This window comes from Manis javanica, chromosome 15, assembly GCF_040802235.1.
Source record: "Manis javanica isolate MJ-LG chromosome 15, MJ_LKY, whole genome shotgun sequence".
NCBI lineage: Eukaryota > Metazoa > Chordata > Mammalia > Pholidota > Manidae > Manis > Manis javanica.
In genome coordinates this window covers 61,344,038-61,357,896 of record NC_133170.1, presented here as the reverse complement: position 1 = coordinate 61,357,896, position 13,859 = coordinate 61,344,038, and the positions used below count along the sequence as shown (strand labels likewise).

Sequence of the window (13,859 nt, the reverse complement as noted above, 5' to 3'; positions counted from 1 at the left end):
TTTGCTGTGGGGAGAGAAATCACAAATTTTCAGTAGTCACTTGAGGTTGACGTGGCAGATGAGAAATTGGAGCAGCCTCAAATGCATAGCTGGCTGTCTCCCATGGGGCACCTGCTGAGTTTTAGGGCTGTGTAGGAGGCTGGGGAACTAGACAAAAAGCCTCTAAAAGACAGGTGAAAATGGAAAAATGGAAATTGATCAGAAAATATTTCAAAATGTCAGACTAAATATAAAGTTTTGCTGATAACATGGTAAATATAATTTTGATATGCTTTTCTTAAATTACAGGTGAGTTTAAGTCATAACTTATTAGTCTGAATTTCCCTTTTACATTAAGCAAATGTTTCATTTTATTTACTGTCTTCATTCTGTATAATAAGGAAATGACACTACTGTCATTCAAATTTCATACATGAATTACTACAACAGCCTCCTAAACAGGTCTCCCAACATTTTTTAATGCAAAAATTTTATATAAAAGTATGAACTTTTCAAAACAATTTCAATCTTCTATGAAAGACCCCTAGAGTTTCTCATAGCTCACCAATTAAAATATAAACTCAAGGGGGATCACGGGAAGATGGCGGTGTGAGTAGTTCAGAGGAAATCTCCTCCCCAAAACATACATATTTATGAAAATGCAATAAATACAACTGTTCCTAAAAGAGACACCAGTGGATGCAGTACAACAGCCAGGATACATCTACATCTGCGAGAACTCAACATCACACGAAGGGGGTAAGATACAAGCCGCAGCCAGGCGGGACCCGAACGCTCCCCCACCCCAAAACACGGCGGGAAGAAACTAGATGACAAAAAAATTTGACTCAGAAATTTCTACGTGATAACATGTTAGTGTATATCCTTCCATATTTTCAATGCACACATATACGTATGTACTTACAATATTTATTTTAATAAAAACATGTTCATACTCTAATATTTCGAAAATTTTATTTAAAATCATAATACATCACCACATGCCAATAAACATATTTTAATGACTGCATTATATCCCATTTTATGTACGTAACTTTTTCAAACCTACTGTTATTGGGAATTTAGGAATTTTTCAGTTTTTCACTAGAAAATGAATCAGATGACTATTGTTACTTGCTTGAATGAATTCATGTTTGAATGAATCTTTCATAAAAGCTCAGAAAAAAATTGCTATACTACAGGCTATGAATATTCTCACTTTGGACACATAGTGCCTACCTGTCCCCAAGAAAGGATGCATTATGAGTTCATCAATAGCATCAAGGAGAACACTGCACTCTCACCAATATGGGGTCATTTCACTCCTTTTACTATAACACAATGTAGCATCATATGAACACTTACCATGCAAAATGAACTACATGGGCTTGTGATGGGTAGTGAGGTGAAGGAAAAGCAGAGAGGGAGGGATATGAGTAACCATTAAAGTATAGTTCTCTTAATGGTCTTGGTTTCTGCATGCTTCTCATGGCAGAATATCTGAATGTGACTCTAATACTTAAAAATTTGACTCAATGCAATTTCTACCTTATACAATCAATCCCTTAAAACCCAGTTATTTTAAGCTTCCACTGAAACAGTAAAAAAGGCACAGAGTTTATTGAAAAAACCTTTACTGTTTAAGTGAATGCCTACCTACTATGGGCTAAGTACCAGGAGTGAAATGAAAATTGAGATGCAGTTCCCACCTTACCCAAGCCCACAGTTTAGAGGGCAGCACACATAAACAGGGAATACTGTGCTAAGTGTTGTTAAAGCAGATACAGAACACAGCACCTAAATGATGAACAGGTTAAGGTCCAGAGAAAGTAAAGAGATGCAAGTAGCATGGCCTAAAAAGATGGGTAAGAGTTGAAGCATGAAAGGACTTGTAAAAAGGTCTTAGCAAAAAGGAGGAAAAAGCCAGGGGAGTATTTAAAAGTAAAATCTAATATAATCATATTGGTACTTTAGATGAGCCACCCTGAAAGCAGTGTGGAGAACAAAGGAAAGGAAAGCAAGATATAAAAGCAATGTTTTTTGCACTATTGTTATTATAAAACATCTGGAGGGGAAAATGGATTAAATACATTATGATACATTCATATAATCAAATACTAAGCAGCTATTAAGAATGAAATAGAATTACATGTACTGACAAAAAATGCTTCCTAAAAGCTAAGAGGTGACCAATTTTTATAAAAACATATTTGTATGTACATAGAATGCAGTCTGACAGAATGTGCACTCATTTACCATTAAGTTTACAAGGCAGTAGAATCTGAGAGGAAAGGCTTTCCCTTCTTTTCTGTATGACAGAATTTTACATTTTTTTCTCATATGCATGTGTTAATTTCATAATTAAAAACCAAACAATAAAATATAACAGAAGGACACTGTGGCAGCTGCACAGCAAACACTGGAAACCAGTCATGAGGGTTTTGCAATAAGATTCACTTGAAGTATGAATGGGCTGAGACTGCCTGAGTCCACAATAGCTGGTTTGCCAAATTTTTGGTGGACCAAAATTAATAAATTTCAATCCCCAAACACAGTATGTTGTGCCCCGTTTCCTTGAGTCCCCCGTGTGGAGCCACAGTCACCAGGCTCAGTCGCGAGATGCAAGAGCAAAACAGGTCTTTTTATTGCTAGTTCGAACTAGGGTCTCAGTGGCCCATCAGAACACAGGACTCGGTCTGAGACCCTGAACAAAGTTCCCTTTTTGCTTTTATACTTTTGGAACAGTTAGGGGCTTTCCAAGAGGGAGGTGATGGTGGTTTATTGTGACCTTAGCTGATTGGCTGAGGAGGGTCAGGGTCTTGTTGCACAGGTTGCTGGGCATGGTTTCGGCAGGAATGGGCGTGGCCTGAGCGGGAAACTTCTTACTCAAGATGGAGGACACAGAATAAAATGGAGGAGGTCCGGTTGGCTAGGGGTCATAGTTATTCAAGATGGAAGACACAAAATGGAGGCGGGGGTCAAGCTAACCTTCCAGGGGTCCCACAAGTACAAGCCCCCTTTCTGATTACCACTTAAGATGATCTCCACATGCAATGACCACATGCGTTTGGGATCACTTGCTAACTGCTGCCTGCTCCTGCTGTATCCTTGAGGGCTAATACCTAATGAATAAAACGAATACTTGGTTCCACAGCACGACTGCAGGTTCTTCCACACTACATGTGACTCCTGCTAAACCTAACTGTCCATCATCTTCCTAGAACCTGCTGAAATTTAATCTATCCTCCCTTTAAATTTTGTTTCCACTGGTCAGAACAATATCTTAGCACTCCTAACTCTAGCATTATTTTCTCCATCATTACTGACATCACAACAATCTTCTGTTTATGCTCCAGCCACAAACCCAAATTCCTGTCCTGGAAACTGTACCCATGCTGCTCTCTGAGATTGCCCTAAATGATAAAGAAGCTTCTTTTATGTACTCAATAACTTCCCTAAACATTCATTTCCTTGCTTTAACTTAAACTTGGCTACCCCTGGAGAAAAACCTATTTGACAACAATCATATCAAAGGGCTGTTTATTCCCATGGACTCCACATCTATATGTTGGGCGTATCCTCCTTCCCAATATTGCTTCTAACAATGGAAACCTCTTGTAAAAAAAACAAAACAAAACCTTCCTTTGAGGCTCATACCAGCTAGTTATACCACTTTCTGTCTCTTGTTGCATCTTCTGTTCAATTGGACTCCCTATTCAACTTAAACTGCTATTTGTTGCCTTTTTCACTAAAAGCTCTACTGATTACTTGGGAGGACTTGTGCCCACATAGAGATCTTCACTAAAACTGCTGACCAGTCTTTTCATCCATCTTACTGTCAGCAGATAAATCTTATCACAAAATTTACAATCTCCTGTCTGTATTTCATTGGCCAGAAACAGAGGGAATGGCCACACTTGGCCATGGAGGCTGGAATAAGTTTTTTAATTGGACATATTGCTACTCTAAACAAAATGGAGTTCTATTAGTAGAGGAGGAGGAAATGTGTATTAGGTTATCAACTACCATTATCTGCCACACTGGGCCAGAACGGGGCTCTGAAGAAACCAAACAGCAGCGACTAGTTCAGATACTTGAGGGCAGCTCAAGCAACTGAGATATAAGTAAATAAACAGGTAGTTAAAACCAACTCACTCATTCTTCTTTTCCTTTTAAGAGAAGGGAAATCCCCTCATGTAGCAAACATCAATCCTTCTATTTGTGTTCCACATGCCTCCATCCCTTTCTCATGAACTTTATGATTCTCTCTTCTCATGCCTGCATATTTAATCTCTCCATAATAGACACATTAGTATTTAAACATGTTCATTTCTTGTTATTTTATTTTTAATTTTTTATTAAGGTATGATTGATATACATTCTTATGAAGGTTTCACATGAAAAAACAATGTGGTTACCACATTTACCCATATTATCAAGTCCCCCCCATACCCCAATGCAGTCACTGTCCATCAGTGTAGTAAGATGCCACAGATCCACTATGTGTCTTCTCTGTGCTACACTGTTCTCCCCGTGATCCCCCACACCATGTACACTAAACATAACACCCCTCAATCCCCTTCTCCTTCCCTCCCCACCTGCCCTCCCAGACCCCTCCCCTTTTGGTAACCACTAGTTCATTCTTGTAGTTTCTTGTTATTTTAAAAACGTTTTCCCTTGACCAAATCTTTCTCCAGCTACCACCCTTTCTCCTGCTGCTCACTCATCTATATCCAGTGTCTTTTACCTCCTTGTCCTTTACTGATCACTAAATCATCCTAATCTATCACCCATCCTCAACATATTCCAACTAAGGTCAACAATAATCTTCACATTGGTATATGATGTACCTACTTTTTAAGACTTAATTTGACCTGTAGCATTTAAACTGACTTTATCTTCCTTCTTGAAACACTAGTTTGTCTTGGTTCCATACAACTTCAGTCTTCCTCGTTTTCCTCTTATCTACTAAGGTTTCTTGTTTTATTTATCTTAAAATGTAGGAGTGATTTAAATATATAAAAAATACATAAACATATGGTCAATGATAGACATTCTTTTTTCACACCATCCATTTTCCTTATGCAATCTCAATCACCTCCACAAAACCTATTGTAGTCTATCTACTGCTGTTGCTACAATTATATCTCTATGCTAGACACCTCCTCAGGTCCAGAATTGCACACCAGCCCAGCCTGTTTACCTGGATGTCAAAACTATATAAAATTGACATGACTAAAACAACTCCTGCCTCTTTCTCTCACTGTAGGCTCCCCCTTCCATATTTTGTTTCTTAGTAAATTAGAGCTAATCTGGTATCTGTAAGACCAAGTAGCAAATCTCATGAGCTTCATTCAGCATTGAAAGTTGGTTATTTTCCCTGTCTGAAAACTCTCTGGATTTCTTACTTATTTTTAGTGATCTCAGCTCCACGATCATCTCTAGCCTGAGCACAAAAGTTCCATAAACATTCCTCCTTTTTCTATGATCCTATCCAAATTTGTATATTCCACATAAAATATTTAATTCTATATACTTCCATGGTCTTTTTAACAAGGTTACTGTATTGACTGTATTCTCACACACACACACACACACACATCATGTACAGGCAGTGCAGTGCTGTTCAGCTATTTAAAGATGTCTTTGGGGAACCATGATTTTTCCTCTACACAATCCCTAGGCCCTGATCATTCTCATGGCTACAAGATGACACTTTCAGTTCTAGGGGTTGAAAAATGGAATAGGAGAAGAATGGAGAAGGCAGAAAGGCAAATGGCAAAGAGGTAAAACCAGACAGGTTTGTCCCCAGTGATACTATTTTTTATTAATCAGGGGTAAGTGATATGGCTACATTTGGCTGCAAAAAGGCTGAGAAGTTTTGTAGCTAGAAATATTGGTATTGTGAGCTAAAATAGAGTCATCAGTAGGAAGGATGGGCTAGATGTTTGATTGGCTACTAGCAATACATGCCACACCAGGTCAGAAAGCAACTCTCTAATCATAAACTTTCAAAGCAACTCAATACCAATATAGTAGTACCATATAGTCCGGATACTCTTAACATAATGCACTTAACTTAGAAATCAATGAGATAACTAAAAGCCTTTCTTCACATTTTAAAAGCACATAATGTCAAATAACTGTGGATCAAAAATAGTAAGTATTAAGACATTTAGAATTAAATCAAGTTAACATAGATATGTTACATAGGTCAAGAGGTGTCTGGAGGACTATTTATAGCCTTAAATGCTTATTTTAGAGAACAAAGACTCAAAGAACGAGCTTGGAGTCCACCTTAAAACAAAAGGGCAACGCTACATTCACAATATTTACAGGGTTTCTCTCCCAGTATGAATTCTTTTGTGTATAATAAGTGAAGAACTCTGACTGAACGCTTTTCCACATTGAATACATTCATGGGGTTTCTCTCCAGTGTGAGTTCTCACATGTCTTCTAAGGGAAGAGGAAACACTGAAGGTTTTCCTACATTCCTTACATTCATAGGGTTTCTCTCCAGTATGAGTTCTTACATGCATTCTAAGGGATGAGAGACCACTAAAAACTTTCCCGCAGTCACTGCATTCATAAAGATTCTCTCCAGTGTGTATTTTCTTGTGAACTTTAAGGTGAGAGCTTGCGTAGAAGGCTTTTCCACAGTCACTGCATTCATAGAGTTTCTCCCCAGTGTGTATTCTCTTGTGCACTATAAGGTAAGAACTTGTGCCAAAGGATTTCCCACAATGACTACATCCATAAGGTTTCTCCCCAGTGTGTATTCTCTTGTGCACCATAAGGTAAGAACTTGTGCCAAAGGATTTTCCACAATAACTACATTCATAAGGTTTCTCTCCAGTGTGAATTCTCATATGAGCCTTAAGGGATATTTTTTGACTAAAGGCTTTTCCACACTGATCACATTCATAGGGCTTCTCACCAGTGTGAGTTCTTACATGTCTCCTTAGGGTTGAGGAATCATTGAAAACTTTCCCACATTCATTACATTCATATTGCTTCTCATTCATATGACTTCTCTGGTGCAAGGTAAGATGAGAAATTCTTCTGAAGGCTTTTCCACACTCACTACATTCATAATGTTGCTCTCCAGTAGGAGTTTGCTCCTCCTGTTGTTTGAGGGATGAATGATGAGAAAGGGTTTTGCTTTTCTTATATTCATAGGAATTATCCACCATATAAAAATTACTACATACAGGAAGCATATTATGTTTGAAGTGTATACTGTATTTGGAACATGTGTACTGTTTTTGTGCTGTCTGAATTCTTTCAAGATACCACAAAGCTCTGTCATATTCATAACTTTCACAGTTCTTCTCACTCACATAGTTTTTCCCATAATTGTTTAGGATTAAGTTTTGTTTGAAACACTCAATATCTAAGTAACATTTGTGGCAATGTTTACTAGTGGAAATGTTCCTTAAAAAAACAAGTTTTGATCTAAGTCTAGAGTTTTCCTCTAATTCATGATAGTCACAGAATCTCTCCTGAGATGCTGTTTTGTTTTCGGTAAATATCACTTGCCTCACATTTTCCTCTGGGATCTTGTGCTGTTTTCTGATCTTATGGCATGCCCAGTATTCTCTTAATGTGGAAGACCAATCATCCATTGTGAATCTTATGTTCACTCCACTGGATTTTTTCCCAAAGATATTCTGCTTAAGAGTTGACTCTTTGGTTTTAAGTTGAACCTCCCAGTCTGCATAGTAGGTGCCTTGGGGAATATTCCTTTTCATAGTTATCTCCTCTTGACCCATGAGGGAGATCACAGTAGGTTTGTACAACTGATATTCCACCAAGGCAAGGTTTATATAGTTTTCCAACATCACATCTCTGTACATACTTCCCTGAGTTGAGTCAAGCATTATCCACTCCTCTTGGGCAAACTCCACAGCCACATCTTTGAAGGTCACTGGTCTCTGGGACCAGTTTGCCGGATATCCAGCCACCATCTTTTCCTCCTCAGTATTTCTCAAGTAGAAACAGGCAGAGTGCTGGGCAGGCAGATCCCATGATGGGGACAGGTCACTGGCTGCCATGTTGAGTCTGAAAGTGACATATGCCTGCACAACAGAGCAGAGAAGTCAGGGTATTTCTTTTCTTGTTTCTCTGATCCAAGCAGGGCAGGGATACATTTCACTGGGCATGTCCTCCCTGTAGCCAAAAAGGCAAGTTCAGGTAAAAGAAAAAGGTGGAAATAGTGCCCTATTGGAGGCAAAGTTAAAAAAAAAAAAAGTGCAGACCCTCCCCTTATTTCCCAGGAAGGTCTGAACAGCTTAAAATCTTTACTGAGATTTGTATAGACATGAAGTGTAGTCATCTCTAGCCTCCTTCTACAGCTGTCATCTTATTTATTTATACTGGCTTCTCCTGCAGACTGCTTCTCAGCCATGGGCATTGAAATTCATTATTGAAAAAAAACTCAGAAAACAAAAACCTAAAGCTAAAGAGAACCAGTTGAAAAAGCATGGTTTTTAAATTTCATGTACATTTTTAGTTACCTTTTTGGAGTCAGAATTTTCCTGCCAAACAGAACTGTTTTAGGTAAATTTAGGTGTTCTATACATAACTTGGTGTTTACCTGATAAATAGGACTGATGAATTGGTTGCTTCCCTACTTAGGAATTTTACTGTAGTTGTTATAGGTAGGTATGTGACTTTGAAACAAAAGTTCATTTCATTACCTCCAATTTAATCTCTCTCTCCAGAATCTGTATTTCTTCATGATAATTGATTCTAAAACTTGAATGGGATCAATAAAGAAGCATGAACTATGTTCCAAGCTTTGGGAGAGAGAGACCTTAACAATGTTAGTATTAGACAATATAGTACTTTCCTGAGTAACTTTTATAATGGACTTAGTATAAATAACAAAAATAAATAGTGTAAGTATCAAAGATGAATGGCTGGAGACTTTAAGAATCACAATATATCATGCAATTTAACATACTATTATGCTAATATTTTACAGATCTCACTTTTTGAAGATTAAATGATAGCCTTCAAAATAAAACCTATCTCAATATTATACTTCAATAGGGTTGTTTTAAAGGACAAAATGATAGAACTGGCACTTATATTTAGACAAAGTTCTATATCACTAAACCAGAACTGTATATAAATGTCACTTTAGGGGAAGTGATGTAAAAGTAGATTTGTCTGATTTATTCATTGTTGTATTCTGAGTATGTAGAAAATTCCAGCACATGGAAGACACTCAACAAATAAAGCACGTATGGCAAATAAGGTTTTGTAAATGAGATATTTTCCCACATTCACACCCTTCTTTCTGAAGGAAAACAAATGAGAAATTCAGGCTTCCTCTTCAAAAGAGGAATTTAGTTTGCCTTTTGGCTAAAGTTGTTAAGCTAAGAAGTGTACTCTGGGCTTATGCCTTCATTACCCATAGTTTTTTTTTTGTTGTTTTTTAAAATTACAGAACTAATTACAAAGACAAAACAACTCTACCAAAAAACAGGAAAAAAATACCTGAATAAATGGAGTGATTCACCAGGCTCATGGATAGGAAGACTAAATATTATATAAAGATTTCAATCTTTCTCAAACTATAATTTCATTGGGATTTTCATTAATCTATATATTCAGTAGGGATTTCTTGAAACATGACAATTTGATTTTAAGAGTTTTATTGTAAAAGGAAGGTACATGAATACAAGGCTTTGCCCTATTTAAAAATGTATTATAAATTTCTAGTAACAGAATGATAATGGAGCAATAATTGAAAGTAAAGGAATAACTTTAGAAAAAAATTGATCTGTAGCTAGGCATTTAGTACATTATAAAGGTAGTACTTTAATCAGTTGGGGAAAGGAAGAACTAGTCATTAAATGGTTATCAGAACAATGGCTATTTGGGATAAACATAAATCCTACTTCACACATTCTCTCTCTACACATTATGGACCAAAGACATAAACGTGTATCTTAACAGGAATTCTGTAAGAGGATAAAGGGAATATGAAAGAAGCAATATTAGAGATAATGGTTGTTTTTATCCTGAACTGAAAGATGTTATATCCTTGATCTTGTGTTTACACTACATGCCACGCTGAAGAAATTTTTTAAGTCCACAAGTTAAAAACATAGACTGTAAATATCAGGGATAATGAAAATTTTTAAATTAATGGAGAGAAAAGGTAAATTACCTACAAAGGAATACCAATTATACTGACTATATACTTCTCAGCTGAAAAGATAGAAGCCAGACAATTATACAATATCTTCAAAGTATTAAAGGAAACATCAACCTAAAATTCAATGAGCTAAAGTGTGCAATATTAAAAACACTGACGTATTTCAAAGCAACAATAGCAGAGTCAAATATGCTCATAGTAAGAAAAATGCAAACTGAAACAACATTGAGTTATAATTTCTCTAAGGTACACCTTAAATTAAACAAGAACTAAAACTCCATGAACCTTATTTGGATCATGAAATAGTTTTTAAAAAAAAATGAAATAATAGAAAAATTTGAACACTGTCTATATCTTTACTAATTAGTTATAACATTTATAATTAATGTTTACATATTAAAGAATTATTGTTTATTTGTAAGTATGACAATAATATCCTAGCTAAGATTTTTAAAGAAGTCCTTATTATTCCGAGATAAATTCTGAGATGTTTGCAAATAATGTATCATGGCCAGTATCTTCCAAATAAAGCAATGGGTACAAGGGTATTCATTATTATACTATTGTTTTTCTATTTCGAAATTTTCATAATATAAAGTTGAGTCATCAGGGAGTCCATTCATAAATACGAATAGGTTATTTTTTAAATAAAATTACAAAAAGATGAAATTTAAAACTATAACAAAAAACAGAAAAGATAAAAGGTTTAAATATAAAGTTGAGGAACTCAGAAAGCAGATTCTCAAAAAGATAGATAATAAGAAAATGATATAATCAATTTAAAAAAAGGATCAATACCAGATTAATTTAAAACTGTAACAAAAACCAGAAAGATTAAAAGGTTTAAAGATAAAGTTGAGGAACTCCTCAGGAAGCAGATTCTCAAAAAAGATAGACAATAAGTAAGAAAATGATATAATCAATTTAAAAAATATATCAAGACCAGATTATTCAGAGTTTCAGAATGAAAAAAGAAAATGGGAAAAGAATGAAACAAATAAAGGGAAAATTTCTAAAAATACCAAAGTATTTAAGGATTGATCCATCCTTTAAAAAATGGGTAATTTTTTTTGAAAGACTGCAGCTACACATATCATGAAATTTTTAACACCAAAAATAAACTGAGGAACCTAAAAGTTTCAAAAGATGATAAGTAGGTTATACACAAAAGAACAGTAACAGGCATGGAACAGGACTTCTCAACAGTAACATTACCATTTTCCATCTAGCTTTGTAAGTTTTCAAAATTCTGAAGGAAAATTATTTCCTATTCAAGACTTCCATGCCAGGCCAAAATGCCATGTAAATTAGGACAAAATAAAGCAATACTTAGTCATATACAACCTTAAGATACATAGCTCATATGGACCCTTTTCCAGAAAAGAGATCAATACAGAGATGAGATGAGAGAATGGGTGAGGATAAAGCAAAGTCCAGTATGCCAGTGAGCTACATGCCTGGACAGTAACTGATCAGTTTAGATTGTAGGAGGATGGAAGACTCCTGGGAATATGTGGTCAGGAAAAAAGTGAAGGACAATATTGTATGACAGGTTTGAACTTGAGCAAAATTATATTTAGAGGCATTTTACATAGGTTTAATGAAAACAAAGCAATGAATAAAAAAGGCAATTGTTAAGAAATAGAAGTAGAATTTGTACAAGAAAGAAATATGGCTCAGCGGTAAAAACTATATAGTTATCACAATGAAAACACTGAACATGGATTTAACCAAAATTTGTGAGAGAATTACAATCCCTGCAATATAATTACATTGTGATTTAAGAATGTAAGGGAAAGCAAGGTGTAACAATCAAAATTCTCATTTAACATGGTAAGAAACTGAAAATTGTCTCAAACTGATTTAAAAAAAAAATAACAGTTCAAAGTCACAACTGCTTAAATGTTTGAAAGTGGTTGCCACTTAGGAGAAATAGGGACCTCTTGTTTTTATTATGAACCTTTTGATATACTACACATATATACAAGTGTATGTACACATTTCTTGGAAAGTAAATAAATTAACAGAGAAAGTACATGAATTAAGCAATCAAGAAGTAGAAAAAACACCAAAGTAAAAGAAATTTAAAAATAGCAAAAGTGACTAAAACCAAAATACACAGACATAAGGAAAACTGAAACACAAATAACAAAACCACAAATGTTTCTTTGAAATGATTAATGTAGATGTACATGACTAATCAAGAAAAATAAGATAGCCAAGAAACATACTTGACTCAAAAGAAAGCTACAGTTACAAGGAGTGATCTTGTGCAAGCAGTTATATTTTAAAATCACTGAAAAAGAATAGGATGCCAACAATAACTTCATGCCAACAAACTTGAAAATTCAATGAGATGAATAATTTCCTAGAAAAACACAGGTGTCCCAAATTGAGTCAGCAAGAACTACAAAATCTCAATCAATGAACCACCATAAAAAACCTGAATTGTAGGTCAAATTATCTACCCCTAAAGGTTTTAAGTTCAAACCTTCAAGGGAAAATTATTTTACAGAATAAAGTAAAAACCTATGCTTTCCAAATTATTCCTGACACTTGTAAAATCTTTTTAGTACAGTACAAAGGATAGTATTGCAAGAGTAGTACAAAGAAAGAGTGCAGTCTTAATTCTGAACACAAAAAAAATCCTAAGTAAAATATCAACAAATTGAATACACTAGTGTAACTAAAGAAGCATCACATTCAAGCAGGAATGCAAGAATGGGAGAAGCAGAAAAACTATTATTTTAATATAATCTGAGAGTATAATCAACACTTTTATACCCATCTCTCTATTGTTAAGTAGGTTTGGGAATGAATTATTTGTAAAAATTTCAGAATTTCTCTCAATGACCTTATAATTCATAGCCAGATTATCACACCTACAAACTAACTAAAATTCCTTAAGTGTCAAATACATAGGCAGAGTTAGAATTTTTGTTATCTTTCTTTTTTTTTTTCAATGCAATTTGACTACTGGTCCAAATAAGGTTCGTATAATTTGGAATTTCTTTTTAATTTAAGGTTTGGCTTAGAGAAATGGTAACTCCTTACTGTGAAGCAACCCATTACTACATTAAGGGATAAAGGCAGATTCAAGAAAAGCACCTGGATAAAGTCAAGTCTAAGGCACTCCTGCTGCCCAGCTCACAGAGGCAAGGCCGACTTCCCACGCGGACGCCCGCTCGGTTCGCTGCCCTAGCCTCGACCTCCCGCCCGGCAGCAGGGAACGTCCTCAGTTCAGCGGAATACCCGCCTAGGAAAGGGCCTCGCCGAGGAAGCCTTTCCCGAGATCCCCTACCCTCCACGCTCCCAGCACGGCTGTCCTTTTCAGCCCTCGTCTCCCCGGCTGCTTTTAGGGCAGAGAGGGCCCAGACACCGAAGAACTCAGATGAGTGCTGAGAGCAGCAGTGGCCGCTCCCGGTGTCCTCTCACTGGTCGCGGCTCCTCAACCTATACTCACTCCAATGGGCTCCCCTAGCCTCGGGGTACCTGACTTTTGTACCTTTGGAACCGCTTGGCCGCCAAATTTGCGAAAGGAGTGTGCGAGCTACTACAGCAGTAGCACCCAAAACCCCAACCGAAATGAGAAAGGTGCGCGTTCGTGCTTGCGCTCCGCTACCCGGCAGAGCCAGGTCGGGACTACATTTCCCAGGAGTACCTACCCTACCCCGCCCCGCCCCGCGGAGGGATTCTGGGCTTTGCGTGAGGG

At 36.4% G+C, this 13,859-nt stretch overlaps 1 protein-coding gene across 3 annotated transcripts; it reads right to left on the bottom strand.

Moving 5' to 3' along the window:
• Positions 1–4,604: 4,604 nt before the first annotated feature.
• ZNF891 (zinc finger protein 891) lies at positions 4,605–13,754 on the bottom strand. Of its 3 annotated transcripts, none has more exons than XM_037014167.2 (2): positions 13,256–13,754; positions 4,605–8,148 (listed from the first exon to the last, which is right to left on the bottom strand). In XM_037014167.2, the coding sequence occupies exon 2, from the start codon at positions 8,031–8,033 to the stop codon at positions 6,312–6,314; it is 1,722 nt and encodes a 573-aa protein (XP_036870062.2). In that variant the 5' UTR covers positions 8,034–8,148; positions 13,256–13,754; the 3' UTR covers positions 4,605–6,311. The 3 variants fall into 3 exon arrangements, with proteins under 3 accessions (XP_036870062.2, XP_036870063.2, XP_036870064.2); XM_037014168.2 differs by having other exon boundaries at positions 4,605–8,057; XM_037014169.2 differs by having other exon boundaries at positions 4,605–8,057; positions 13,653–13,754.
• Between the last annotated feature and the right edge of the window lie 105 nt (positions 13,755–13,859).